The 27199-nt window shown below is 32.1% G+C and overlaps 1 protein-coding gene across 2 annotated transcripts in view; it reads right to left on the bottom strand.

Moving 5' to 3' along the window:
• The window catches only part of LOC126881492 (putative fatty acyl-CoA reductase CG5065), a 62261-nt gene that overhangs the window by 25789 nt on the left and 9273 nt on the right, over positions 1 to 27199 (bottom strand). The window contains exons 2-7 of one of the 2 annotated variants that reach the window (XM_050645777.1): positions 22974 to 23244; positions 13862 to 14019; positions 13199 to 13289; positions 12954 to 13106; positions 12781 to 12883; positions 1997 to 2189 (exon numbers count right to left, since the gene is read on the bottom strand). In XM_050645777.1, coding sequence (XP_050501734.1) covers positions 1997 to 2189; positions 12781 to 12883; positions 12954 to 13106; positions 13199 to 13289; positions 13862 to 14019; positions 22974 to 23240 — 965 coding nt within the window. In that variant the 5' untranslated portion in view covers positions 23241 to 23244. Of the gene's footprint in view, positions 1 to 1996; positions 2190 to 12780; positions 12884 to 12953; positions 13107 to 13198; positions 13290 to 13861; positions 14020 to 22973; positions 23307 to 27199 lie in introns of both variants that reach the window. The other variant, XM_050645778.1, reaches the window with a different exon arrangement.

Consider the following 27199-nt stretch of genomic DNA (forward strand, 5'->3'; position numbering starts at 1 on the left):
ATTTTTATAAAAATTATAGCACGTAAAAATTTTTAAAAAATGGCGTATACATCACGTCTCTACACCTAGTAGAAGCAGAGTTATAGCTAATGAAAAATAGGTTCATATTCGTCAAATTCCAAATGGAATACTTTAACGTGAAATAACCAAAAATGAAGCACTTTTCGGGGAAAACTCATTACAACTTATTTAAAGTGTTTAAAAAAAGCTAAATTTCTGTTTTATAAAAAAAATTTATAGCATCAAAATTAAACAAGTTACGCTCAAAATAAAGTTAGTCCCTTTTTGTTTTGGTAAAAAAATCGCGAAAATCACCCTCTAATTATTATCTTAAATGAACTTAATCGTTACGACTTCACAAGTTTCTTGACTCGTGTATATATTGTTTATATGATCTGTAAGTTTCATCGGTTCAAAGTCCTTATTATTGAAAGGGCTGTAGTTAAAATGGGTTGAACGAGTCACTGATCACGAATGTATGCAAATTTAGAAACACCAAATCTTAATCAATTTTTGTCTAACAGAAAAACAAAAAAATACATGATATTCAGAAAAGCAAATATGACTTTTTCTGTTTTTCGAGATTTTTGGTATCTCTAACAATTTTTAAGTTATTTTGAAAAAAAGCATATTTTTCAAAATTTAAATTTTTAAAAATTTTACTTTGAAACCAAATTTTTTCAAAAATAAGCACTTTGAATCGATGAAACTTACAGATCATATAAACACAACATAAGTAAAATAATTTGTGGAGCGGTAACGATTAATTTCATTTAAGTTGCTAATTAGGGGTTGGTCTTCCCGATTTTTTTTTTTGCAAAAACAAAAGGGACCTAATTTATTTTGAGCGTAACTTGCTTAAATTTAATGGTAGAAACTTCTTGTAAAAACAGGAATAAAGATTTTTTAAAACACTTTAAAAAAGTTATAATGGGTTTTCCCCAAAAAGTGCTTAATTTTTTGGATATTTCACGTCGAAATATTCTATTTGAAATTGGGTGAATATGAATCTATTTTTCATTGGCTATAACTCTGGTTCTACGAGATCCAGAGACCTAACGCGTACACCATTTTTTTTTTACTTTTTGTAAGCTATACTTTTGCTAAGAACGTTTTTTTTGACAAAATGCTTACTTTTTGAGTTATTTGCGAAAAACCGTCTAAAATGTGGTTATTTTGTTGAAAAATGAACATATTCGCTCGCAAATAACTCGAAAAGTGTTGATTTGGCGAAAAAGCTCTATAAAACAAAAGTTATTTAAAATTAGTTAGTTTACCCATTTCCGGACTTATTTTGGACATATATTTTTTCACCACCAAGAGGGGATGAAAGTCACCCCCGGGGCAAAAGCACACATCGGCACAATATCACTTTTTTTCTTTGACATGTAAGCTATACGCATGCCAAATTTCATGTCAATCCAAGCGGTTCTTTAAAATTTAGAGCAAAAACCGTGAAAGAATGGACTATAAATAACTTCTTTATTAACAAAATACAATTTTTTTTTATGTATTTATCATCTGGGCCGAATTTCGTATATACCTTTGCATAGAAATTTTGGTCCTGGGCCCAATTTCGTACACATTAACGGTTTGTTACCTGACTCTGGGCCCAATTTCGAATCGCCCCTCAAAACAGATGCGCCCTGGACTACAAGGAGCACTCCCAAAGCATGATTTACATTGTATATACAATGTATATACATTATAAATCAGAAATCATGATTTACAAAGTTTACACATTGTAAATAATGATTCGGGAATTCTCCTCGAAACACTTAACGTGTCTTAGTTTGTTTATTTCTAGTGCATCTTTTTTGCGATTTTAGTATAGTTGTGACTATTAGCTCGTCTGCTAAAATTTTGCCGCTGGTATCTAGGTTACTTTTTTATCTAATTTAATTTATTTCCCGTTTAGTTTATTATCGATGTGTAGTCAAAAAAAATTGATTGTTTTCATAAATTATTTTAAAATTAAAACTATTCATTAGCTTACCTATGATAGACTGTGTGCCAAGCAGAGGTGATTAAAGTATTTACAACTATGTCCACTGGAATAATATCCATTTTATACTTTTCGTTACACAGGACTGACTTAATGGTGCCTCGTCCACACTCCATAAAAACTCCAGTAATTCCACTAACGCTATCAACCCAACCTGGATAAGGTTCTCTCCAAGCTGCTGTGACTAAGAATAATATTTATTATTAAAATACAAAAAAGCTTAAAAAAGAAGAATTTTTAATTGTTATGGATACTTTTGAGCTTATGGAAAGTGTTTCGAATCAATACTTTTAAAAATAAATTTAAAAATAAAAAAATATTAAGAAATCCAAAGATTTTATTATTTTTAAACATTTATTTGTTTGAAAATGGAGTCTTTTGGGTTTCTACATTTTGTTAATAGAGGTCACTATAGCGTCTTAATGTTAATTATATTTTGTAATTGGCATGAATGGCAAAGGTATTTATTTTTCCATTCAGAGCATCATTACAGTTGCTTTCCTGATGAGAACAAAAGAGTTCGAAATGGTCCATAGAAAGATGGTAATGATCTCTGAATCGAAATTAAATATAATGCCTTTTATCTACCCACGGTTTTACTCACGTATCGAGTACTAGGAAGCAGATTTGTTGATCTTTACCTCGGTGAATTGATATGTTGTGGAGTACAACCAGGGTCGCGTCGACCATAAGGGCGGAGAGGGGCGGTGCCCCCCCGGCGCCGGACCAAAAAGGCGCCGATAGGTGCCGAAAAAAAATTTGGCAATACCGAAATTACCAGAAATATTAATAATATTTTATTATCTTGTAAAATTGAAAATTTGCCAATCGTAGGTAGATATAAAAATAGCAGTTATTATTACTTTGATCCCCTAAGTGTACGAACCGTTATTTCTCTAATTAAACTGAACTATTACTCCATTCACTCACGGTAAAATATTGCAAAACTTCTGAATTTTAAATAACAGCTTGGATTAACATGAAATTTGGCATACACATAGCCAACATGTCAAAGAAAAAAATGATTATTGTGTCGACGTGTGCTTTTGCCCTAGGGAGTGCCACGTGTCCAAGTCAATATCTACTTTTCGAGTTATTTGCGAGTGAATAATGTTTATTTTTCAACAAAAAAACACGTTTTTAGACGGTTTTTCGCAAATAACTCAAAAAGTAAGTTTTTTATCAAAAATATATTCTTGGGAAAAATTTTGAAAAAAAGGCATTTCTTTCAAAATTTCAAGTTATTTTTTTTTAAATTTAAAACCAATTTTTTTCAAAAATAAGCACTTTGGAATGGTGAAACTTCCAGATCATATAAATATACGTAAGTGAAGTAAATTTTAAGGCTGTAACGATTAATTTCATTGGGGATCTAATTAAGCGGAGATTTTTACGATGTTTTTGACCAAAAAAAAAAGAACAACTTTATTTTCAGCATTACTGGCTTACTTTTGCTGCTAGAAACTTTTTTAAAAAACAAAAATAAAGCTTTTTCTAAAGACTTTAAAAACATTATAACGAGTTTTGCCCGAAAAGTGCTTCATTTTGTCGATTTGAAATTTGACGAATAAGAACCCACTTTTCTCGAGCTTCAACTCTTCCTCTACTAGATCTACCGAGTTCATGCTTTCATAGGTTTTTTAAATTTATTTATAGCCTATATTTTGCTAAGAACATTTTTTCAATAAAATATACACTTTTTGTGTTATTTGCGAAAAACCGTCTAAAACCGTGGTTTTTATGTTGAAAAATGAACATATTCACTCGCAAATAACTCGAAAAATATTGCCTTAGTGAAAAAACTGTATATGGAACAAAAGTTGCTTAGAATTGGTCAGTTTATCCACTTCCGGAATTAATTTTAACGTATATTTTTTCATCCCCGACGACGCAATATCAATTGTTTTCTTTGTTATAAATAAGCTATGCGTATGCCAAATTTCATGTCAATTCAAGCGGTTCTTTAATATACAGAGCAAAAACCATCAGCAAATGAACTATGTATAGTAATAATAATTATATATTTATTTGTTCTCTGATAATGTAATCGTTGTTTTTTGTAAATATTTATAGTATTCATAATAACTTATCAGTAGTAATTGCACAAGAGCTCTAAAATTATTGAATTTTACCCGAGTGACACTTTGACAGTTTTAATTGCACGAGCCGAAGGCGAGTGAAATTATGTCAAAGTGTCACGAGGACAAAAATTCTATATTAATTTCAGAGGTCGAGTGCAATTTGTTGCGATTATTTCATGAATAAAACTGTTCAAAACCAAAATTTTATTGTTATTTATTTATGTAAGTACAAATTAGTACAATTAAACACACAGTTGTTATAAATATGCATTTGACGGTTGAAAGTCATCACTTTTATAATTTTTAAAACATTAATTGTCATTAATGTCACTGAATGTATTTTTTCGTAGCAATGAAAGGCATCTGACTTAATATACTTGACGACGGGCAATTATCAAAAATTATCAATTTAATTTAGATTTCTGTAGCTTTCTATTGGTCAGAATCGCCTATGAATGAAATAATCAGTATAATATTACTTTACTGCTGCTGAAAATCTAAGAGCAGAAAATAAGGGTTACCCAGTGGGCCATGCTAAAAATCACAAGGAGACAGAATACCAAATAATATCAGGCAAAGGACAAAAATCAAAGACATAGTAGAACATGTAGCAAAGAAAAATTGGAGATGTGCAGGTCATGTGGCAAGAACACCGAACAACAGCTAGACTAGAAGATTATAGGAATAGCGACCGCCGGCGGACAATCGGATAAACGAAGCAGAGATCGACTATCGACTACCAACGCGCTGGAGTGACGATGTAAAGAGAACTGCCGGGAACTGGATAGCTGGTAGCTCAAGATTGGGAGACCTGTAGAAACTTAGAGGAGGCCTAGGTTTAGCAGTGGACGATAACGGTTAGATTATGATGATGATGATACTTTCCTAACACATAAAAAAATAGTTTGTAGGTATACCGTATAACGATTCACTAAGCTACAAAAAACTACTTACAAAGGAAGGAGGAAAGGGGCGCCTAAAATTACTTGCCCCAGGGCGCTTGAAAGCCTTGGCGCGGCCCTGAGTACAACTATGTAGACTCCCCATGTCCATACATTCATCACCCTTTTCCTTGCAATTTTTAGAATGATGGGAATAGGTATAAGAGATAATCTGTTTCCGAACTAAGAAATCCAAAGGTTTTATTATTTTTAAACATTTATTTGTTTGAAAATAGAGTCTTTTGGGTTTCGACATTTTTATTTTAAAAAAATATTTCTTTGTCACGATACTTCTAATGGAGGCACCACACTTCGTTATGTGTTTTTTGTTATGCGCCTTATTTGGCCGCATAGGACCAAGTGTGGACGGTTCATTCGTCTATTCGCATGCACAACGCATACACATAGCAAATACGCCTACCCTTCTAGTTGTCGATTTTTGACACACTTCAAAGGACAAATATTTGGGCGCATTCAGCGCGCTTGTGTGCTATGCATTCGTGTTATGCGGCCACGTTTCAGCGTGGCCGCATAACAAATAACACTTAGCAAAATATGATGCCGGCGTAAAAAGTTAAAAATATATTTAGAAACATTTAGGACAATAGAGAAAGAGGTTACATTACCTTCCGCCCCATTTGTACCAAGATGGGATACATAGGTACTAGAATAATTGAGGCACTTAGAGCAACAGTGGCCTAACAACGATAAAAACGAAGTTTTGAGATAAATGCAACCTTTGCATTCCTATTTCCATTATGTTTATGGGACGGCGGCGCTACAAATTATGTAGCGCCATTTAGCCAAATATAGAGGTAGGTTTTGTAAACCCTGTTAATCCGAAGATTTAATGTTGGTGCTATTATTGATGCAGAAGGGAGATGAGTACAGAGAAGTCTTAAGAGAAGAATTTGTAGGATATTATCAACAAGAAAATACCGACATGAACATAATTAATAGAGAAATGCAACGAAAGCTCTTGAAAGCAGGCCTGACTGTGGCAAAGAAAACGAAAAGTAAAGAAGACAAAATAAGCGTTGGAACAAAACGGTTGATGGAAACGGAAAAACGGAAAAACGGAAAACGCTATTTCTAAGCGAAGGAAAGCGAGACACCGACGGTTTCAAAGAATTGAATAAACAAATAAAGAAGGGAATGAAGGATGACTTAAGGATCTATAATAAAAACCAGGCAGAAAAAAATATAGAAAAGAATCGAGGCCTAAAATGCTTAAGACCAAACATAGGAAAGCCTCTAATAATCTCATTAAAAGATAAAGATGGAAAAGAAACAAGAGAAAAGAACAAAATCCAAAAGTTACACAAACATTTTACCGTGATTTATATTCCTCAAACAAAGACTCAGATAACACTGCAAAGGAAAATCTTAAGAAGATAATAAATGTCAACTCACAAGTACTCCCTAATATAGAATCCTTCGAAATAAAACAAGCTATGGCACAACTAAAGAACAATAAGGCTCCGGGCCCAGATGGAATACTTGCCGAAATGTTAAAGGAGGGGAGTGAAATTATTCTCGAAGAATTGAAAAATCTTTTCAACGAATGCCTTCACAAAGGAGAAGTCCCAGATGATTGGAAAGAAAGCTTGACAATAATTCTCTTCAAAAAAGGAGACAGGGGAGATCTGAAGAACTATAGGTCAATTTCCCTGTTGTCCCAAATGTACAAACTGTTTACGAGAGTAATAACTAATAGGCTATCGTCGAAGCTTGATAGCTATCAACCGTTAGAGCAGGCAGGATTCCGAAAGGGTTACAGTACAGCGGATCATCTTCTTACAGTCAGAACGCTAATAGAGAAAGCCAATGAATATCACTTAAACTTATACATTGGCTTCGTTGATTATGAAAAGGCATTCGACTCCATAGAACTTTGGGCAATAGAGAGAGCTATGAACAACTGCAGGATAGATTCTCGATACAGAATGCTCATACATAATATTTATAAGAAAGCTACAATTAAAATACAAATAGATGAGAAAACCAAAGCTATACCAATCAACAGAGGAGTTCGTCAGGGAGACGTTATTTCACCAAAGCTGTTCACACTGGGACTTAAAGATATGTGTTCAAAGACATTAACTGGGTAGATAAAGGAATAAATGTTAATGGAAGAAGAATTCGCTACAAGTTTCGAAGAATTACAGACCATGATGACGCAACTATTTCAAGCTTCGGAAAAAGTAGGTCTTAATATGAACTAGGAAAAAACAAAATTAATGACGAATACACCGAACATTACAAAAATAACGTTGAATGACATACATTTAGAAACAGTAAGCGAATACATCTATCTGGGACAGATAATGAAAGTTAACAAAGAAAATCAAACCGCCGAAATTACTAGAAGAATAAGGTTAGCGTGGGCAGGATTTGAAAAACTGAGTTGGATCTTGAAAAACACTAAAATAGAACAATATTTGAGAACCAGAGTTTACGATCAGTGTATCTTCCCTATACGTACGGTTCACAGACGTGGACACTCACCAAGGCCAATATAAATAAAAAAATAAAGGCACAGAGAGCGATGGAAAGATCAATGCCCGGGGTGAGGCTTATAGACAAAAAAACAAATACATGCTTCGCAGGGCACAATGCCCGACTGAAGGATAAAAGATGGAATCACGAAATACAACAATGGAGACCGTGGTTAGGAAGAAGAAGTAGAGGAAGGCCACAAATGAGAAGGGCCGATGACATAAAGAAGTTTGGAGGACACAACTGGAAACAGGTGGCGCAAAATAGACAACACTGGATTGAATTGGGGGAGGCCTATGTCCAAAGTCGGATTACTGAAGGCTGAAGAAGAAGAAGAAGAAGCTTTTATTGATATATTAATTTAAAAATGCTCAATTTGTGGCTTAGGTCACTGTTGCTTTGAGTCCCTCAATTGTTGCTATTTACAGTTCTATATTTTAATATATTTTATACCCTGGCAGTCTATTTGCTGTTTGTACTTGATTTCTCACTTCTTCGTCCAGGTCTCCATAGCTGGACAATGTAATTGCAAGGTATTTTATTTCCATTACTTGTTCATTACTGATGCCATCAATTTCTATTTTATATCTGATGGGTTCTTTACTGATTGCTATTGTTTTAGTTTTCTGAGATGAAATGGTCATATCGAATCCTTTTGCTCTTATGTTAAATCTTTGGACTAGTCTTTGCAGGCTATTTTCATCTTGGGCTATCAATATTGCGTCGTCGCCGTAACTGAGTATTTTTACTTTTTTGTTTCACATTCTGTATTCTCTTCCTTTGTTAACGCTTTTGATGATTTCGTTCCTGATTAAATTGAAGAGCATAGGGCTCAATGAGTCTCCCTGTCTTATTCTGCTGCCTATGTCTATAGGTTCTGTAAATTGTCCATTTATTCTGACTTCCATTTTGTTGTTTTGGTAGATATTTTTAATAGTAAGATGAAGTTTTCAATTCTAATAGCAACATTAGTAATATTTAAAAATATTAAAATATTACTAAAAGATTTTTAAATTGAAAACTTATTGGTCCATTTCCTTGGTAACACTAAAATTTGCAAGCCAGATGGATGCTGAAGCGAAGAAGACAAGAGGGAATTAAAAAACTTACCTCTGGAATTCTGTTAAAATATACTAGCTGAACAGACGGGGTCGTGAATTGTAAGTTTTTGAATTCCCTCTTGTCTTCTTCGCTTCAGCATCCATCTGGCTTGCAAATTTTAGAAGCCATGGAGGTGTTACCAAGGAAGTGCACCAATAAGTTTTCAATTTAAAAATCTTTTAGTAATATTTTAATATTTTTAAATATTATTAACGTTGCTATTAGAATTGAAAACTTCATCTTTCATTTGCCAGATGACGCTAGTCACCTAATCCATTCACGTCAGTTGCGGTGTGGGGGATAAACTCTCGTTGTTGGTCACTTAAAATATGGAGCAGCAGGCCTACGTCTCTCCGATGAGACTCCAATAAGAGTCGAAAATCGTCAATTTAGAGTGCTGGACTGCGCTCCGTATTCTAAGTTAAAAATAAGATTATTTTGCCTTCGTATTGCAACTGAATAAAAATGGAATTTTTATTTTATTTTTATATTTTTCGTTACTTCTTTGAGTAACTAGGTCCATTTTCTGTTGGAATTTACCAGCTGAACAGACGGGGTCGTGAATTGTAAGTTTTTGAATTCCCTCTTGTCTTCTTCGATTCAGCATCCATCTGTTTTACAAATTTTAGAAGCCATAGAGGTGTTACCAAGGAAATGGACCAATAAGTTTTCAATTTAAAAATCTTTTAGTGATATTTTAATATTTTTAAATATTATTAATGTTGCTATTAGAATTGAAAACTTCATCTTTCATTTGCAAGATGACGCTAGTCACCTAATCTATTCACGTCAGTTGCGGTGTGGGGGATAAACTCTCGTTGTTGGTCACTTAGAATATGGAGCAGCAGGCCTACGTCTCTCCGATGAGACTCCAATAAGAGTCGAAAATCGTCGATTCAGAGTGCTGGACTGCGCTCCGTATTCTAAGTGAAAAGTAAGATTGTTTTCCCTTCGCATTGCAACTGAATAAAAATGGAATTTTTATTTTATTTTCAATAGTTTTTGTGATATCTAGGTGAATTTCTCTATTATACAGAAAACGGATCATATATTTAAGCCTTACTCTGTCAAATGCATCAATCAGACATAAAAATGTTGGTCTATTATACTCTAGTGATTTCCTAGTCATTTGCTTTATGAAGAATATTGCATCTTTCTGCAAACGATCTTTCAGTACGAAAACACTGTTGTTCACACTTATACTCTGTTTTAGGGTAGTATTTAGCAAGTCGATACCTCTATAGTTTTTGGCGGCTTTTCATCTCCTCTTTTGAATGGTAGAATTAGTTCGCCCATTCTCTATTCTTCCGGTATATTAGTGTGTTTTATAATCTGGTTAGTTAATGTTGTTTATTATTCTGTCATTGCTGTTTCACAATATTTTAATAATTCGTTTGGTATTCTGTCTTTACGTGCAGCTTTTGTGGTCTTCAGCTTTTCAAGTATTTCGAACTTCCTGTGTACTTATATTAACTTCTTCATTTGTGGTAATTTCTGATGTTTCTAGTTCTAGCGTCATTGATTCTTCCTCTGCATAGAGCATTTTTAGATAGCCAATCCATGTATCCTTTTCTATGTCTTTTGGTTCTATTAGTTCCTTTACCTTCTTTTGCAGACCATAAGAATCATGTTCAATTTCTCTTCGCCTGCAGTTTTGTTGGATGGATCGAGTAGCTCGACAGAACTGTTGCGGTCCCAATAAAGGAAGAGGGGGTCTACAGCGCGGTTAGCACTCTATTGAGAGACTTTAAAATCATGCAGCTCATAGAAACAAGATTATGCATCGGAACAAGAATGACTCCCAGGTGGTTGAAGCTTCATATGTATACTGCTTCATATGTATTACAGTACTATGTAACTTAAGAATCTCTGGGTTGCTGTGTCGTCTTTTAATAGAGTCATAGTCTTTGTTTGATTTGTTATCTCTAGCCTTATTCTACCTAACTCTTTATCTAATTTTTTAATTGCTTTTATGAGTGTTATTTTTGTAAAATCAATGGGAAAATCCCAATAATTGGCTGCATACCATAGTTTAAAAAACTCATACAGAAGTAAAAGCTTCAAGTTGTATACTGGTATAAAAATTGTTTATTAAAACTGCATAAAATGATGTGCAAAACGTTTTCGTTCTAATTCAGAACATCTTTAGTGCCTAGAATGAAGTATTTCCACGTTAGATTAAGGCAAAATGTTAAAATTGTGAGTGTTAATAAGAAAAACATGTGTAGCATACTTACATTCTGCTAAGTAATTGTAACTAGCACACTATTTAAAGTGATAACTTCATAATACATGGTTTATATTTTAAATTTTGTAAAAATATGGTGACTACCAGTCGATGTTACATGATTAAATTAAGTACATGCTTAAAGGGCACCATGCTTCCTTGCTCGAAAAAACTAGGTACTTGCCAGTTCAATGGGCACAGACCAACTGATAAAATAGGAAATGGACTTTCAATATGACAAAGAATGACATGACAAGACAAGGTAAAGTCAATTTTTGGTTAACAACTTCAAAAAGTATAATTTTAATTTTGGATTTAATTAAAAATTTTAATTTTGGTTGCATTTAAATTAAAAACCATTACATTTAATTAAATCCAAAATTAAAATTACAATTTTTGAAGTTCTTAACCAAAAATTGACTTTACCTTGTCTTGTCATGTCACTCTTTGTCATATTGAAAGTCCATTTCCTATTTTATCAGTTGGTCTGTGCCCATTGAACTGGCAAGTACCTAGTTTTTTCGAGCAGGGAAGCATGGTGCCCTTTAAGCATGTACAGTGGTACCTCGACATACGAGGGTAATTCGTTCCGTAACCTTGCTCGTATGTCAAAATACTTCTTCTATTGCAAAAACAATTTTCCCCATTGAAATTAACTGAAATGTCATTAATCCGTTCCAGTCCCAAAAAACCACCTTAGTTGTTTTTCTTAAGTGTTTTTAAATAAGAAAAATGTTTTTACAAGAAGAAACATTTATTTATAAGTAACAAAAATACATACATATTCTGTAAAAACATAAGAAAAAGTGAGGTGCTTACGGAAGCGCTTAATTTTCGTCAGTGGTCTGCGCTTTCTTCGTCACACTTTGCTTATTTTCATCTGCAGCTCGTTTAAAAAAACTGTCCAAAGAGGTTTGTTTCTTCCTCCCTTTCATAAATCGCTCGTGCCTTCTCACATATGATGCTTTGTGTCAAGGTTACTCCTTGAAGCTGCTTCTCTGACACCCATACTATCAGTAGTTTCTCCATATTTTCATGGAGAGAAGTCCGGAGCTTGGAATTATTGTAACGCCCTTAGCTGGCATTATACCCTTTATCACCTCCTTCAAGTTAGAAGTAGGTAGTCAAAAACAGGCATGAATTTTAATAAAAACCGGTTCCTCGTATCTCAAATTTTGCTCTCATCTCAAAGCAAAACATCGCTCGCTCGGCGGCTCGTATCTCAAAACACTCGTATATTAGGGCGCTCGTATGTCGAGGTACTACTGTACTTAATTTAATCTTGTAACATCGACTGGTAGTCACCATATTTTTACAAAATTTAAAATGTAAACCATGTATTATGAAGTTACCACTTTAAATAGTGTGCTAGTTACAATTACTTAGCAGAATGTAAGTATTCTCCACATGTTTTTCTTATTAACAGTCACAATTTTAACCTTTTGCCTTAATCTAACGTGGAAATACTTCATTCTAGGCACTGAAGATGTTCTGAGTTAGAACAAAAACGTTGTGCACGACATTTTATGAAGTTTTAATAAACAATTTTTATACCAGTTTACAACTTGAAGTTTTTACTTCTGTATGAGTTTGTTATTTTTGTCGTTGCTCTAATAATCAGATCATCTGCATATGCTATCACTTAAAGCGTATTTGTGATAATGATTTTGTTCATGAAGTTTCCTTCTTTAATGCTGCTTCTAGAATCCGATTGAATAATGTCGGGAAATAGAGTCCTCTTGTATCACACCCTTGTTTACTTTAATTTCTTTAGAAGTTATTCGGTTGCATTTTATAAGTATATGCGGTGGCGTTTTCCAGATTCACTGTTAGAATATTAATATTGGTGGGATCTAAAATAATTCCCAAAAAGTTGCTCAAAAATGGTTTATCACATTCTCGATGAAATATTATTTTAATACTTACTAATTGAGGGTCTTACAATTGCTGAAGGTATTCGATTTGAAAACATTAGAACCATTTGTTCAGCCATTGCTTTTGTATAAGTATATGTATTTGGATGATTACCCTAAAAATACCCAAAATACAAATAATATGTTATTAACAAACTTCCATCTCTAGTAGCTTTTTATACTTACTAACAGCTTGTGGGATAACATGTCGAACGAATCTTTGGAAAGATCTTCTATTAGAGTAAAAATATCTTCTGGGTTATAAGGCGCTTCGTATACAGATTCACTTATGTTCTCTTTATCCGGGTTGCTGAATGCTGTTGATACATATACAAAACTCTATAAAAAATGAATATTTTAATATTAAAATGCCTATACCTGCGATAATGTAACTGATTAAGCAATTCGTTACCAAAAAGTTAATTCCTCACCTTTAGCTGTTTTAAAAGACAACAAAAGTCCAATATCCTTTTGGTTCCTAACGCATTGTAAATCAAGGCCTGCTTGAGATCTTCGTTAAATCTAAAACATACGAGAGTAACGTATTCATATTAGTAAGTATTATATCGTTGACACCTTTTCTTTAACAATTTTTATACCATTTCTGATACAAAGCATAACTACTATAAGTGCTGTTAAAGAGGTTGTAATCAAGACAAGTAAGAAAGTAAGGACAATGGTAAATAATAAATTCATTTGGCATTTAATTAAATCTTTTTGTGCGATATTTAAAGCACAGAAGAAAAGCTTCTTTTTAGTTTATTGGTTAACCCAGTAGAAATAAATATATTTTTAAAAGTCGTCTGTTTCTAAAATAATTAATTTATTCCATAGTTTTGAATAATGCTGTATGTATACTTAATATATATCTTTTCTCACAGTTTGAACTTCATTACCATTATTTTTGAGTTTACTTTTTAAAAATTTTGATTACATTCCTTCTGTAATTTCTATCTATTTTCGTGTAAATGCAGTTATGTTGAAGGTGCCTCTTTATCATTAATTTGTTTTTTTTAATTGTTTATTGTCTAGAGACAAAGTGCTCTTCAAGTATTTTCTATGTCTTTCAAAAATTAATTATCATTATCACTTACTTTACTGTAGCTGCCGAATGGAAAACGATGTCAACATTTTCTACCAATTCTAATAGATCTTGGTTGCACATTCCTAAATTAACTAGTGAAATATCTCCTAAAATTGGTCTAATTTTCATAAATATGTCGTCATTTTCTTCTCTTAAGCGCCCAAAGACCTACAATGAAGGCATTGTAAAGTAAAAGTTAAAATTTTATTTATGTTACGTAATATAGAGCTCGGGCCTAAAATATGCATGCAAATATGCACAAAAAACAGTTGAAATATGCACTACAATATGCTTTTATGCATTTAATGCATATAAATTAAAACGCAGTAATCCTTGCTTATGGATTTGAAGGTATTTAATTATTTATTTTAGCTGTCGAGGCATTTAAGCTAAATAGAAAAAATATTTTTTTTTTATTTAGCTAATGCCTCGACAACTAATGGCCATTGGCATGGTAGGTACGGTAATTTTGAACAGTTAAGTACCTAATAGTGTCATGTGTAGTGTGTGTGTTGAGTAAGTGTCTTGTTACTTTGCAAAGTCGACGTCATTGTCTTTGCAAAGAGACGCTAATTGTATCCGAACGTCTGCGGTCCCTCCGGTGAGTACCGATCCCACAAGGACAGAAACTATATTCATTTATTAATTTATAATAAATGAAAAATTTCTGACCCTGGTGAGATTCGAACCCACAACCTTTCGGATTTTTTCGATCCAAACGCAGGCGCTCTTATCACTGAGCCACGGAGGGGGTTAAAAAAAATATTTATTGAAATTTCTATTAGATAATTAGGTACCTACAACCTACATCATTATATTCATTTATTCTTTATATTTATCATCATCATTCTTTAATATAATATTATCACAATTAAAAATATACATTATTGAATGTTTTTTTTTTAATTTTCTACAGAAAAACTGAGTTGTCTATCTGATAATAATTGTTTATACACGGAAAAACTTCTTTCTACTTCAAACGAAGTGAAAGGAGCAAACTTAAAATATTGTATAATTGAGGGTTCTACCTATAAAATTAAATTATCTTCACATTTCCCCATCTTAATAATATTATTTATATGAATTATCTTTTCCTTAACACCGTGCATAATTTTTGATACACTTTGTTGATTTCCCAAGTTGTTTAATTTTTTCATTTAATGAATTGATAATTTCAATACATTGGTCTAATGAAATGTTTCGCTTTTCTAATTTATTAATTGGTTCAGCCATATTTACAAAATTGGTTTGGATATTTGTCAAATTACTTTTTAATAACGGTTTTCTTTAAACATCTACACATTTTTTTATATCACCTGAGTTGTCATCGAAACTACAAATGACGTGTCTAATTCCTAGGGATGGAAAAAACCTACTGGTTATAACCTAAAACCGATTTTTTTACTTCGCAATAACCGGTTTTCCAGGTTGTTTTTCTTGTCACGGTTATAACCAGTTTTTTCTTTTTAATGTAACAACCGGTGAAAAACCGGATAAGTTACCTTAGATAATAAAACCTTAATAGTTAGGTACCGGATAATAAAAAAATAATGAATTCCGAGAAAAAATACTGTTTGTAATTTATCAATAATTCTTGATTTGTTTACTGTTTATATTCGTTATTGACTCTCACGCTAACTGAAATATGTTAAAAATAATATGTTAAAAATGTAATAAGCTGAACTAGTAGCTATTTTGATGAGCCTGTGAATAAGAAGGTCATGTTTTCTGAATTGGGGATCCTATTAAAAGCAGATAATATAAAAAGATATTAGTATCAATATCAATCAGCTGTGAGCTGTGCGGCATGTGCAGTCATAGTAACTATGACTGTTGTCATTAACTGTTGTATTATTTAGAATAAATGCTATACCTACACACAAACGAGCCTGCGCAATCACTTAAAAAATGAAAAAAATAAAATAGTTTTGTGTATCTTGTATAAAATATTATTTTTTTTTCGGATATAGAACAAATTTGCAAAACATTTAGGACAATAATACATCTAGTTCAGAATTTTAACAATAGTCCAGGAACCGAAGCTTTTCACCTCGCAATTTTTACAGAATGGATCGATTTGCTTGAAAATTTCAAAATAAATAGTGGATAGTCCAAGGATCAAAATCTATATGATGCCGAAAGGCGCTTTTACCATGGGGGTGGTTGCCACCCCATCTCGGGGGTGGAGATTTTTATTTATATTTTGACCTTAAAAATTAATAAAAACATACATTCAAAGCAAAAAACGTTCTATACATTTTTTTGACAAAATTAATAGTTTTTTATTTATTCGCTATCGAATGTGTTAGTTTTATATCTAAAAATCAATGTTTTTTGATGGTATACTCATTTACGATTCACTCAATTTTTGCCGTCGAAGAAATTTTTTCAAACCAAGTTCTTGGGAATTAAATAACCTACAATTTCATATTTAAACATTTTTTCGTATCTCTGATGCTAATCTTTCTATTCTGAAGAGAATGGCATTTTTACCAAATTTCAAAAATTCGTCATTCGCTTTAAACTCCAGTTATTTATAAACTAATCATTCTAAGCCAGTCAAGCTTCTAGAATCTATTAATAATACATAAATAAAGAAGAATGAATAAGGCCAATGACTAAAATCACGCTACTTTACATTATTATGCTTACAATTGAATTTCTCCTTTTTTTTTCAGAAAAATATATTGATTTTTTACCCGCAACTTCTTTATTTTTTATCTTAGAAAGTTTGGTAAAAAAGAATTTTGTATGTTTTTACAAGATCTATAAGACTAATAGTTTTGAATCCTTTTAAAATCCTCAGTCACAAAAAGAGGTGACATTGAAAGGGTTGGTAAAGGTGGTTTTTGCATGTTATTACAAGCTTTCATTGTCAATAGCTCACTCAATTTTTGCCGTAGAAAATTTTTTTTCAAACTAAGTTCTTGGGAATTAAATAAGCTACAATTCCGCTTTTAAATATTTTCCGTATCTCTGATGCTAATCTTTATATTCTGAAGAAAAGGGCATTTTTTACCAAACTACAAAGACTCGTTATTCACTTTTAACTCCATTTTTATTAAAACTAATCATTCTAAGCCTATCAAACTTCTAGAACCTATTAATAATACATAAATAAAGAAGACTAAATCAGGTTAATGACTAATTTTAATTAGGGTGGTGATTAGGGGGTTCTTTCCCATCACTTTTTGCTGAAATAAAATAGGGACTGACATTCTTTTCATTATAAGTCACTTAATTTTTGAGCTAGAGACTTGTTTTTTATTTCTGGAGATAGATATTTTTAAATACTTTAAATTAGTTTGAACAAGTTATCCTCGAAAAATGCATAGTTTTCCCGTCTTTGGACTTTGAAACTACAATATTTAGCATTTGATGAAGAAGAGCTAACATATAATAAAGTATAGCTCGATTACTGTTTATCTTAAAGAAAATTAAAATAAAAACGGTTTTGTTTATTTATTCAAAAGGTACATTTTATTTAGTAAAGTTGTTTTGATAAAACGAAAACTTTTTGAGTTATTAGCAGGAAACTGATAAAATACATTGATTTTTTCGATATAAAACTAACACTTCGATAGCGAATAAATCGAAACTATTAATTTTATCAAAAAAATGTATAGAACGTTTTTTGCTTATATTTAATGTTTTTACCAACTTTTGCGGTCAAAATATAATAAAAAATTTCCACTCCCGAGAAGGGGTGGCAACCACCCCCATGGTAAAAGCGCCTTTCGGCATCATATAGATTTTGATCCTTGGACTATCCACTACTTATTCTCAAATTTTCAAGCAAATCGATCCATTCTGTAAAAATTGCGAGGTTTTGTCCTATTTTAAGCTTCATTACTTGGGCTACAATGATTCATTAGGTATTTGTTTTTACTAGTTTTACTATTTTTGATGGTTACATTTTTGTCTTTATAATTCATATAGATGTATAAACGTTATAGTCTTATTTATATTTATTACGTTTATAATCCTATCAATAAGTAGCTAATTTCACTAATACTTGTGTATTTTCAATTATTTGGTATTTATTGGGCCCGAAACTTTCATTACGTTAGTTTATTATTATACTTGGTGTAACAAAAAGGTAGGTCATAAATTATTAAATCGCATATTCTGGAACTAAAAGTAGATCGATTTAACCTAATTTACCTTAGTACAAATGTGCACTTAAAAACGTTACAGCTCTTTGAAGTTACCAAATGAAAATTGATTTTTTCCAATATATCAAAAACTATGAGATGTTATATTGAAAATAGACATTATGGAGTATCACAAACTAAAGTGCTATGTAAATGTGACGTTGTAACTTATTGGGTATTGAATATTGATTCAAAAAACCTAAAACCGGTTTTTGGAATAACCGTTTTTTTACCGGTTATAATCGCCAGGTTAAACCGTAAGTTAAAAAAACCGGTTTAACCGAAAACCGGTGTTTTGTCAACAAACGCCATCCCTACATTCCCTCAAAATTATCGGTTATGAAATTTACAGAATTTAACGATGTTCCCCATCTAGTTATCACAGGTTCAGGTGGTAAAAGCACATTAGGTAAACTATCTTTATACACCTGTACTCGCAGAGAGGCTTTTAAAAATATTTTTTATATTTGTTACAATGGTATTGACCACTGGAAATTTCGTTCTTACAGTTTCTGCTACTCTATTTAAAGCGTGTGTTAAACAAGTAACAAATTTGAAAAAACATTTTTAAATGTTATCCATCTTTGGCCATATGTCGCAGCATCATTTAACAATAACAAAATTTTTTCACTAACGAAATGTGATTGTATATTGTAGAGTCCCCTTCGTCCCTATTCGTCATCTCCTTGCCTTATAAATTGTAAAAGGCAGAAATATTATGGATTTTACCCGAAAGTGGTTCCACGAGAATTTTCAGATTTATTGTTTATATCTGAGAATTCTCATTTCTCTTTAAAATTTGTTCTGTTGGTATCGTTTAAGGTAAAAAAAGTCTGAAAATATGCAACTTTAATAAACGCATACGCACTTATAAAATTTATCCAAAATATGCAAATATGCACTTAATATGCATTTTGCATATTTCCTGAGCTCTAGTAATAACTAAAAAATCTACTCAGACAATATTGATACTATGACCAAAATATAAAGATCAAATACCTACAAGCCTAAGAATACGTTCCTCATAACCAATATACCGCATCATAAATTGTGACGTTATACAGTGCAAGAGCTTGAAAACCGAAAACAGAGCGTGACACTTTCTGTAACCATCTTTAGGAAACTGTTGAGACCCGCTATTGAAAGATCAAATAATTCTTACATTTTAATACTGGAATTCGACAGGATTTGATCGAAGGATCAAACAAAGCGTTAATACAGGTTACACCAGTTATTATACTACTGCCAAAGTGTGAGTAAATGTAGAGTTTGCTTAACCCATTAAAGTACACAGCGGTATCAGACAATTAGACAAGACGAAAACGGCGGGTTCGTTAGAAAAAATATTCCCATGAGATTTTTTTGGATAATCACATTCGTGAGACATCCCAGAATAAGGTTCAAGAAGTCGCCTACGTGAAAAATGGTCCAATTTTTTTTAACAATTTTTTTTAATCAAATTTCAAAAATCAATATTTTTGGCCCGTACAAATTTTTGTTAGTTTTTATGGACCATTCTATACAAAAAAGGTCTGTTGTAATTTTTCTCTAAACTTTTAGTGCAATATAATAAATGCCACCCATGACGTAAAAAGTGTGGTATCCGTTGATTGTATGTACGTTAACCCTTTCTGTCCCATCGCTGCATATATATGTTTTTGAAAAAGTGGGTCCGTATTCCCAGCCGCCGTATATACGTTCAAGGTGTTATGTTCTCAATTTACCAAAGCCGAAAATATGCGTTGCTTATAAAATTTTAGACTCATTGGTGTCCCAATACCGTAGAAATATGCCCGAAGATGTTCGATTATTGTTCCCAAAGCCTCAAAATGTTGGCACCTAAAACAGGTCATGCGGACAAGTTAGTTACATTTTTTCAAGTTGGCTTTGCTCTCTGATGAGTACTTTTGAAAAGAAAACGTTTAAGTTGGTTAAAAAAAACTCATTAAAAAACATGTTTTGGTCATTTATTTGTTTATTTATATGCGACGTTTTCGAGTTATAAACAATTTAAAATTGAAGAAAACGAAAAATGGCGATTTTCAAGGCTGAATAAATTGGTTAAAAGTTATTATTATGAAAGTCAGAAAGTGACTAAATCAAAGTTTAAAGCCCCCCTACAAGATATGGAAGATATTTTTGTCATAGTTTTATTACTAAGCTGTTATTTTTAAGTAATAATAACGAGCGCCAGCACGTATTAGGCGGCCGTCTATGGTGAGTGCGAGAGAGATGCCATTCCGGCAGTCCAATGGAGCATCTTACTCGCACTCTCATTTACAGTTGCGTCAATACGCTCTTACAGCTTATTGTTAATAATAAAAAATAACAGCTTAGTAATAAATTAATGACACAAATTTCTTCAGGATCATGTAGGGGGGAGGGGGGCTTTAAACTTTGATTTAGTCACTTTCTGTCTTTCATAATAATAATTTTTAACCAGGAAGTCTTAAAAATGGCCATTTTTGCGTTTTTCAAACTTTAAATTGCTTATAACTCGAAAAACCTCAACTTTAGAGAAAAATTGCAAGAGACCTTTTTTGTCCAGAATTGTCTAAAAAACTTTAAAAAAATGTGTCCAGACCAAAAATATTAATTTTTGTAAATTGATTAAAAAAATTGTTAAAAAAAATTTGGACCACTTTTCTCGTGGGCGACTTTTTGATCCTTTTCTGGGGTGTATTACAAATGTGATTATGCAAAAAAATCTCATGGGAATATTTTTTCCAACAAACCCGCCGTTTTCGACTTGTCTAAATGCGATTTACTAAACCCATTATTATGTAATATCATTATGGATAAAATAATAAACGAGTGCATTGGAAAAGGATATAAATTATAAAATAAAATGGGAAACATTTTGTAACGTAGATGATGCTGTCCTCTAAAGAAGAATGTGGACGCTCTTTAAACGTTCCCAAATTAAAGGGCTTTACTATTATAGAGCTGAATCTGGACATTAAACCGAAATGAAATAAATTTACTTACGGCGTTTGAAATATGGATATTTACAAGAGTGTTAAGGATTTCATGGGTTGATAGAGTTACGAATATAGAAATGTTAAGGAGAATAGGCAGAGAGAGGGAAATTGAAAACACAATAAAAGAAAGGAAATTGCAATATCTCGGACATGTGATTGTGACTTTTTTTGTATTTCGAGACTTTTGGTATCTCTAACAATTTTTAAGTTATTTTGAAAAAAAGCATATTTTTCAAAATTTAAATTTTTAAAAATTTTACTTTGAAACCAAATTTTTTCAAAAATAAACACTTTGAATCGATGAAACTTACAAATCATATAAACACAATATAAGTAAAATAATTTATGGAGCGGCAACGATTAATTTCATTTAAGTTGCTAATTAGGGGGTGGTCTTCCCGATTTTTTTTTGCAAAAACAAAAGGGACCAACTTTATTTTGAGCGTAACTTGCTTAAATTTAATGCTAGAAACTTCTCGTAAAAACAGAAATAAAGCTTTTTTTAAACACTTTAAAAAAGTTTAAATGGATTTTCCCCAAAAAGTGCTTAATTTTTTGGATATTTCACGTCGAAATATTCTATTTGAAATTTGGTGAATATGAATCTATATTTCATTGGCTATAACTCTGGTTCTACGAGATCCAGAGACCTAACGCGTACACCATTTTTTTTTACTTTTTTATAGGCTATATTTTTGCTAAGAACGGTTTTTCGACAAAATACTTACTTTTTGAGTTATTTGCGAAAAACCGTCTAAAAATGTGGTTATTTTGTTGAAAAATGAACATATTATTCACTCGCAAATAACTCGAAAAGTGTTGACTTGGCGAAAAAGCTCTGTAGAACAAAAGTTACTTAAAATTAGTCAGTTTACCCATTTCCGGAGTTGTTTTGGACATATATTTTTTCACCCCCAAGAGGGGGTGAAAGTCACCCCCAGGGCAAAAGCACACGTCGGCACAATGTCACTTTTTTTCTTTGACATGTAGGCTATGCGTATGCCAAATTTCATGTCAATCCAAGCGGTTCTTTAAAATTTAGAGCAAAAACCGTGAAAGAATGGACTATTTTGAATTAAATAAATAACATATATTATTCTCTTTGTCTCACTTATTTTAATTAAAAAAATGTTTTTTGAACACCCTGTATAAATAATTATGTTAATATTTATATTATTGGATAGAGAATTGAATACCCTTTCAAATAAGCTATCACATGACCCCTATTCTTATTAAAAAAATCATCGATTACGTCATCACGACCTGATGGATGACGTCACTAGTATGATATTTATGCCAAAAAATATTTCCTTATAGTCGCTGGTTTACTAAATAACGAATTTATGGGTTACTTTATGGACGCACTGTATAAATACAGATATGGATAATAGAAAAAAAAAACAAATAATATAAATACCGGTGATGAAACAAATAAGAAGAATTAAAGGAAAAACTTTATATTACTAGGAAAAAAGTGAAAATATTGGAATGTAGCGCTAAATAGATCTCATTTATATACGGGTACAAAACATAATAATAAAATTGAACAAAATTTGTTAAAACATATTTATATGTTGATATAATGCCGTTAACAGAGAAACGGCATACCTGAGACACGTAATTAGAAACTATAGATAACAATTTCTGCAAACCTTAATTGAAGGAAAAATCTAAGGAAGAAGTAGAATGGGCAGAAAGAAAATGTCATGGCTCCGTAATATCAAAAAATGGACAGTGTGATAAAAAGTGAACATCCATTAGTGGATTGCACAAGAAGAAGAAGAGGAATGCCGTAAAATATAATAGTAAAAATATCTTGAGACAAATCACCAATAAACCAAAGAAGAATTGCGCAACCTAAAAAACACTGGTGTGACTGTTTAGAAAATATCGAAAATTAAAATTAAGAATATTAAGAATAATGAAGTAGAAACTAAAAAAAAAACAAAAAAATCTAAAAGCTGAAACTACAATAAAATTTACTTACTGGATTTTTCAACAGCTCATCTAATCTTTCGTTAACATTCCTCCCCTTTTTCGATCTCATTAATAGATAGATACGCTGTATGCCAGGGCAGGATCTTAACAGTTTTTCCAGAAGAGCTTTCCCAACAAAGCCTGTTCCTCCAGTGATAAGTACATTTGAGCTTTTATAAAAATCGTTGATGCTGTTGGTGGACATTTTATAGTGGTATTCCAAGTTAGTCATCTGGTTCACGTTGATTGGTAATTGGTTGGATAAAATTTCTGCCATTTTTCTGAAGATTTGACATAAAGGTATATTTCGGACAAGAAATAAGCTTTATTGTCATGGAAAATTCTACAATTTTATCGACAAAGCTTATGAAAAGTCACGAAAACAAAACAATAACAATTCAATTATTTACTAAAATTACATAAATCGTCAATATAACAAAAAAAAAATTAAGAGGAAACAGTAGCGATCAACAGGTAGCGAAAACGCGTTCCAAGATTGCGGCTGTAATTTTGAATATTCTTTCGAGATATTTGGCACACGTATTCGTAATGTAATAAAGAATGGCGGTACAGAGCCCAATTTGAAAAATATATTAATATGTGGGAATTACTCTGTAATTAAATACAATATTAAAAAAACGAGCCTGTACCGCCATTAAGAAGAACAAAAAAATACACTTTCTTCAAATAAATTTTTTTATCCGATGCCTAGATTTTGTGCCATTTTGGAACTACTAAAATTTTTTATTTCATTGGTAGTTCCAAAATGACACAAAATCTAGGCATCGGATAAAAAAGTTTATTTGAAGAAAGTGTATTTTTTTGTTCTTCTTAATGGCGGTACAGGCTCGTTTTTTTAATATTTTATTTAATTACAGAGTAATTTCCACATATTAATATATTTTTCAAATTGGGCTCTATACCGCCATTCTTTATTATATTACGAATACGTGTGCCAAATATCTCGAAAAAATATTCAAAATTACAGCCGCAATCTTGGAACGCGTTTTGGCTACACTGTTGATCGCTACTGTATCACCTTAAGTAAATAGAAACAATCAATTGCAAAATTTAAAAATTTAAATAAATTGCAAATTGCATAATCTACCTTATGGTAGGGGAGCCCAAGCGGTGATTTTTGCAGTTACTCGAGCGCGTCAGATTATCATATGGGGAGAAACCTGGTGCCCTGTAGATGTACCTCTACCATATATTAGGTCTTAACACAGGGGAGTTCGAAGGGGGGCCCGAAAAAAAATCTATCCTTAAAAATGCTCGAAATTGTCAGATTACAATAAGGTAAGTTAAGGACATGCAAAACAGTGTATATTTCAAAAATCTGACGATTTGAGCGGGGTGTAAGGAAATGGCTGAGTTAACAAGTTTCACAAAAAAAGCGAATAATTCGCGAAATGAATGTTAGATCAAAAAACTAAAAAATACGTGTTCAATATTTTTCAAAAATCTGTCGAATGATATCAAACATGACCCTCCACGGAGAGGGGTGAGGGTAAATTTAAAAAAATTTTAAATACAAATCCCGCGGTATTTTGCAAAATAAATATAAGACCGAAAAACTGCAAAATACACTTAATCAATATTTTTGAAAAATCTATCGAATGGTACCAAACACGACCCCCCACGGAGGTGGGGTGGGGGTTACTTTAAAGTCTTAAATAGGAGCCCCAAATTTTTATTCCAGATTTGGATTCTTTACGTAAAAATATGCAACTTTTATTCGAAACATTTTTTCAAATTATGGATAGATGGCGCTATAATCGGAAAAAACAATTTTTGGAAATGGAAAATTAAATTAAAAATGGAAAGTCCCCACTAAAATGGAAAACTTTACTTAACTTTTTTTGGATTTAGGACCTACTCTTCCCAACCCACTAGGTCTCCAAAGCGCTCGAGTGACTGCAAATTTAGCATACTTTGCTCCCCTACTATTAAGTTTAAAAGTTAGGCTGCTGCATATGACACCCAAATATAGAAAAAAAATTGTACAAAGGGTACAGTAATTTCTTAGTTCTTTTTTAAGAAATTCTTCTACTGAATAATATGATCTTTCAGATAGGTACGCTTTTGCCATTTTACGGAATTTGGAGAAAGATGTTGCAGATTTAAGTTGTAGAGGGAGATGGTTGTACAGATTTTTTGCGGAATATAATATAGATTTCTTTACTAACTCAGAGGTTGGGGTCGGTAAATAGACGTCAAAGGTAGAATTTCTCGTGAAATAGTCATGATCCTGTCTTGCCGGAAAAATATGTAGATGTTTACGAATAAAGCAAACAGTTTCTAAAATATATAAAGAAGGAAGAGTTAAAATCCTGTGATCTCTGAAGTAGCTTCTGCAATGTGTTATTCTTCTGAGGCCAAACATATATATCGTCTTGCTCTTTTTTCTAATTTAAAAATAACGTCGGATTGGACAGCTGTACCAGAACCCCAAAAAGGAAGACCATATCGAAGATGCGACTCGAATAAAGAAAAATATGTCATTTGGGAAGATTCTAAATTGAGTTCCTTCGAAAGAGATCTTATAGCACAGCAAGCTGAAGATGATTTCTTCCTTAACAAATCGATATGAAGGGACCATTTAAGGTTGCTGTCTAAAAAATACCAAGAAATTTTACAAAATCAACGGTACTGATCTGACTGTTATTAAGAGGTAACTGTTGAAGAGCTCCTTTATAAGATAATGCTACTGTTTTATCTACGTTAAACGAGAGCAAAGAGTCGAACCAGGTTTTTATTGTAAGTAGATCAGAAGTTATAGTAGCATGAAGAGTTGCAATATTTGAGTTGCTCCAAGTGATACTGGTATCATCAACAAAAAGAAAGATTTTTCCATCGATTTTTAAACTAGTGATGTCAGTAATAAAGATAACGAAAAGTAAAGGACCCAATACTGAACCTTGAGGTACCCCACATACAATTTTTTTAAGACTATAGTCTGTATCATTTGCTCTAACCAGTTGTTTCCTACCATCCAAGGAAGATTTCAACCAATGCAAAGAAATACCTCGAATTCCGTAGAAATTTAATTTTTTTATCAAAATGTCGTGATTTACACAATCAAAAGCTTTGGCGTAGTCACAAAAAACGGTGGCAGTGTGAAGATTATTATTCAGTGCTTGGTAAACGACATGTAGTACAAAAAACATGGCATCAGTGGTACATTTATTATTTAAAAAGCCGAACTGATTTTGTGATAAAACGTTGTTTTTAACGAGAAAGGACATACGTAAGTCGGGCTTTTATGAGTCTCAAAAATTTTGGAGAGTACCGGTAGCAGTGCAATAGGTCTATATTTGCAAGTATTAAAAGAATCATTAATTAGTGAGATGAGGACTTCCAACACATTTTCTGGAAGATTTGAAAAAAATTTTTATCGATAGACCATCAGTACTACAGGAATATTTGCTTTTGATACTGTTGATTGTTTGGATCAGTTCAGCTATATCAACTGGTTTTATAAAGAATGAGTTCGAGACCTTTCTTGAACTAGGGAGATAGGAAATGGGTTCTTGTTGTGGCAAAATAGTTGAAGTTATATATGTAATAAAATACATCTAGTAGGCTCATATTTTTGATTATTTATTAAATTGGTAATTAAATTAAAATAACCAAAACGTTGTTCTGATATTTTTATTTTTTCTTGCTCAGAAAGAAATATCTAATTAAAAAAATATTTTTGAAAAATCGTCCTATTCGAGGTAAAACTCACTAACTACACTTTTCAGGAAGTTGAGAAAAATCGATTTAAAGGTACAAATTGTTTTTTAAATTCACCTGACTTGAATATTGTAATTTTTGTAATGCCACTTTAAAGAATAAATAAAAACAGATATTTTAAGCCATATTTCGTCACAGGAACTATGATACAACCAATATTAGATACATTTTTGTACTTGATGAGTTTTTCCATGAACACAATTATTGGACATTGATATCCTATTAGAGGTAAAACTCACTAACTACACTTTGTACTTGATGAGTTTTTCCTTTAACACAATTATTGGATATTGAGAAGTTAATGAATTTGTCTTCATAAAATTTCGCTGACTTACAACAAACGAACTATCAGAAATACAGACTATTAATAAAAAAATGAACAATAAGTTTCGTTCTTCGAAAATAAATGCAAATCTTTCGGCATTTATAACAGCCACAAAAGTCACCTGCTTAATCGCAAAAAGTACCGATTCGGCATTCCAGATTGTAAGGAAA

The sequence above is a fragment of the Diabrotica virgifera genome, chromosome 3, assembly GCF_917563875.1.
Source record: "Diabrotica virgifera virgifera chromosome 3, PGI_DIABVI_V3a".
Classification (NCBI taxonomy): Eukaryota; Metazoa; Arthropoda; class Insecta; order Coleoptera; family Chrysomelidae; genus Diabrotica; species Diabrotica virgifera.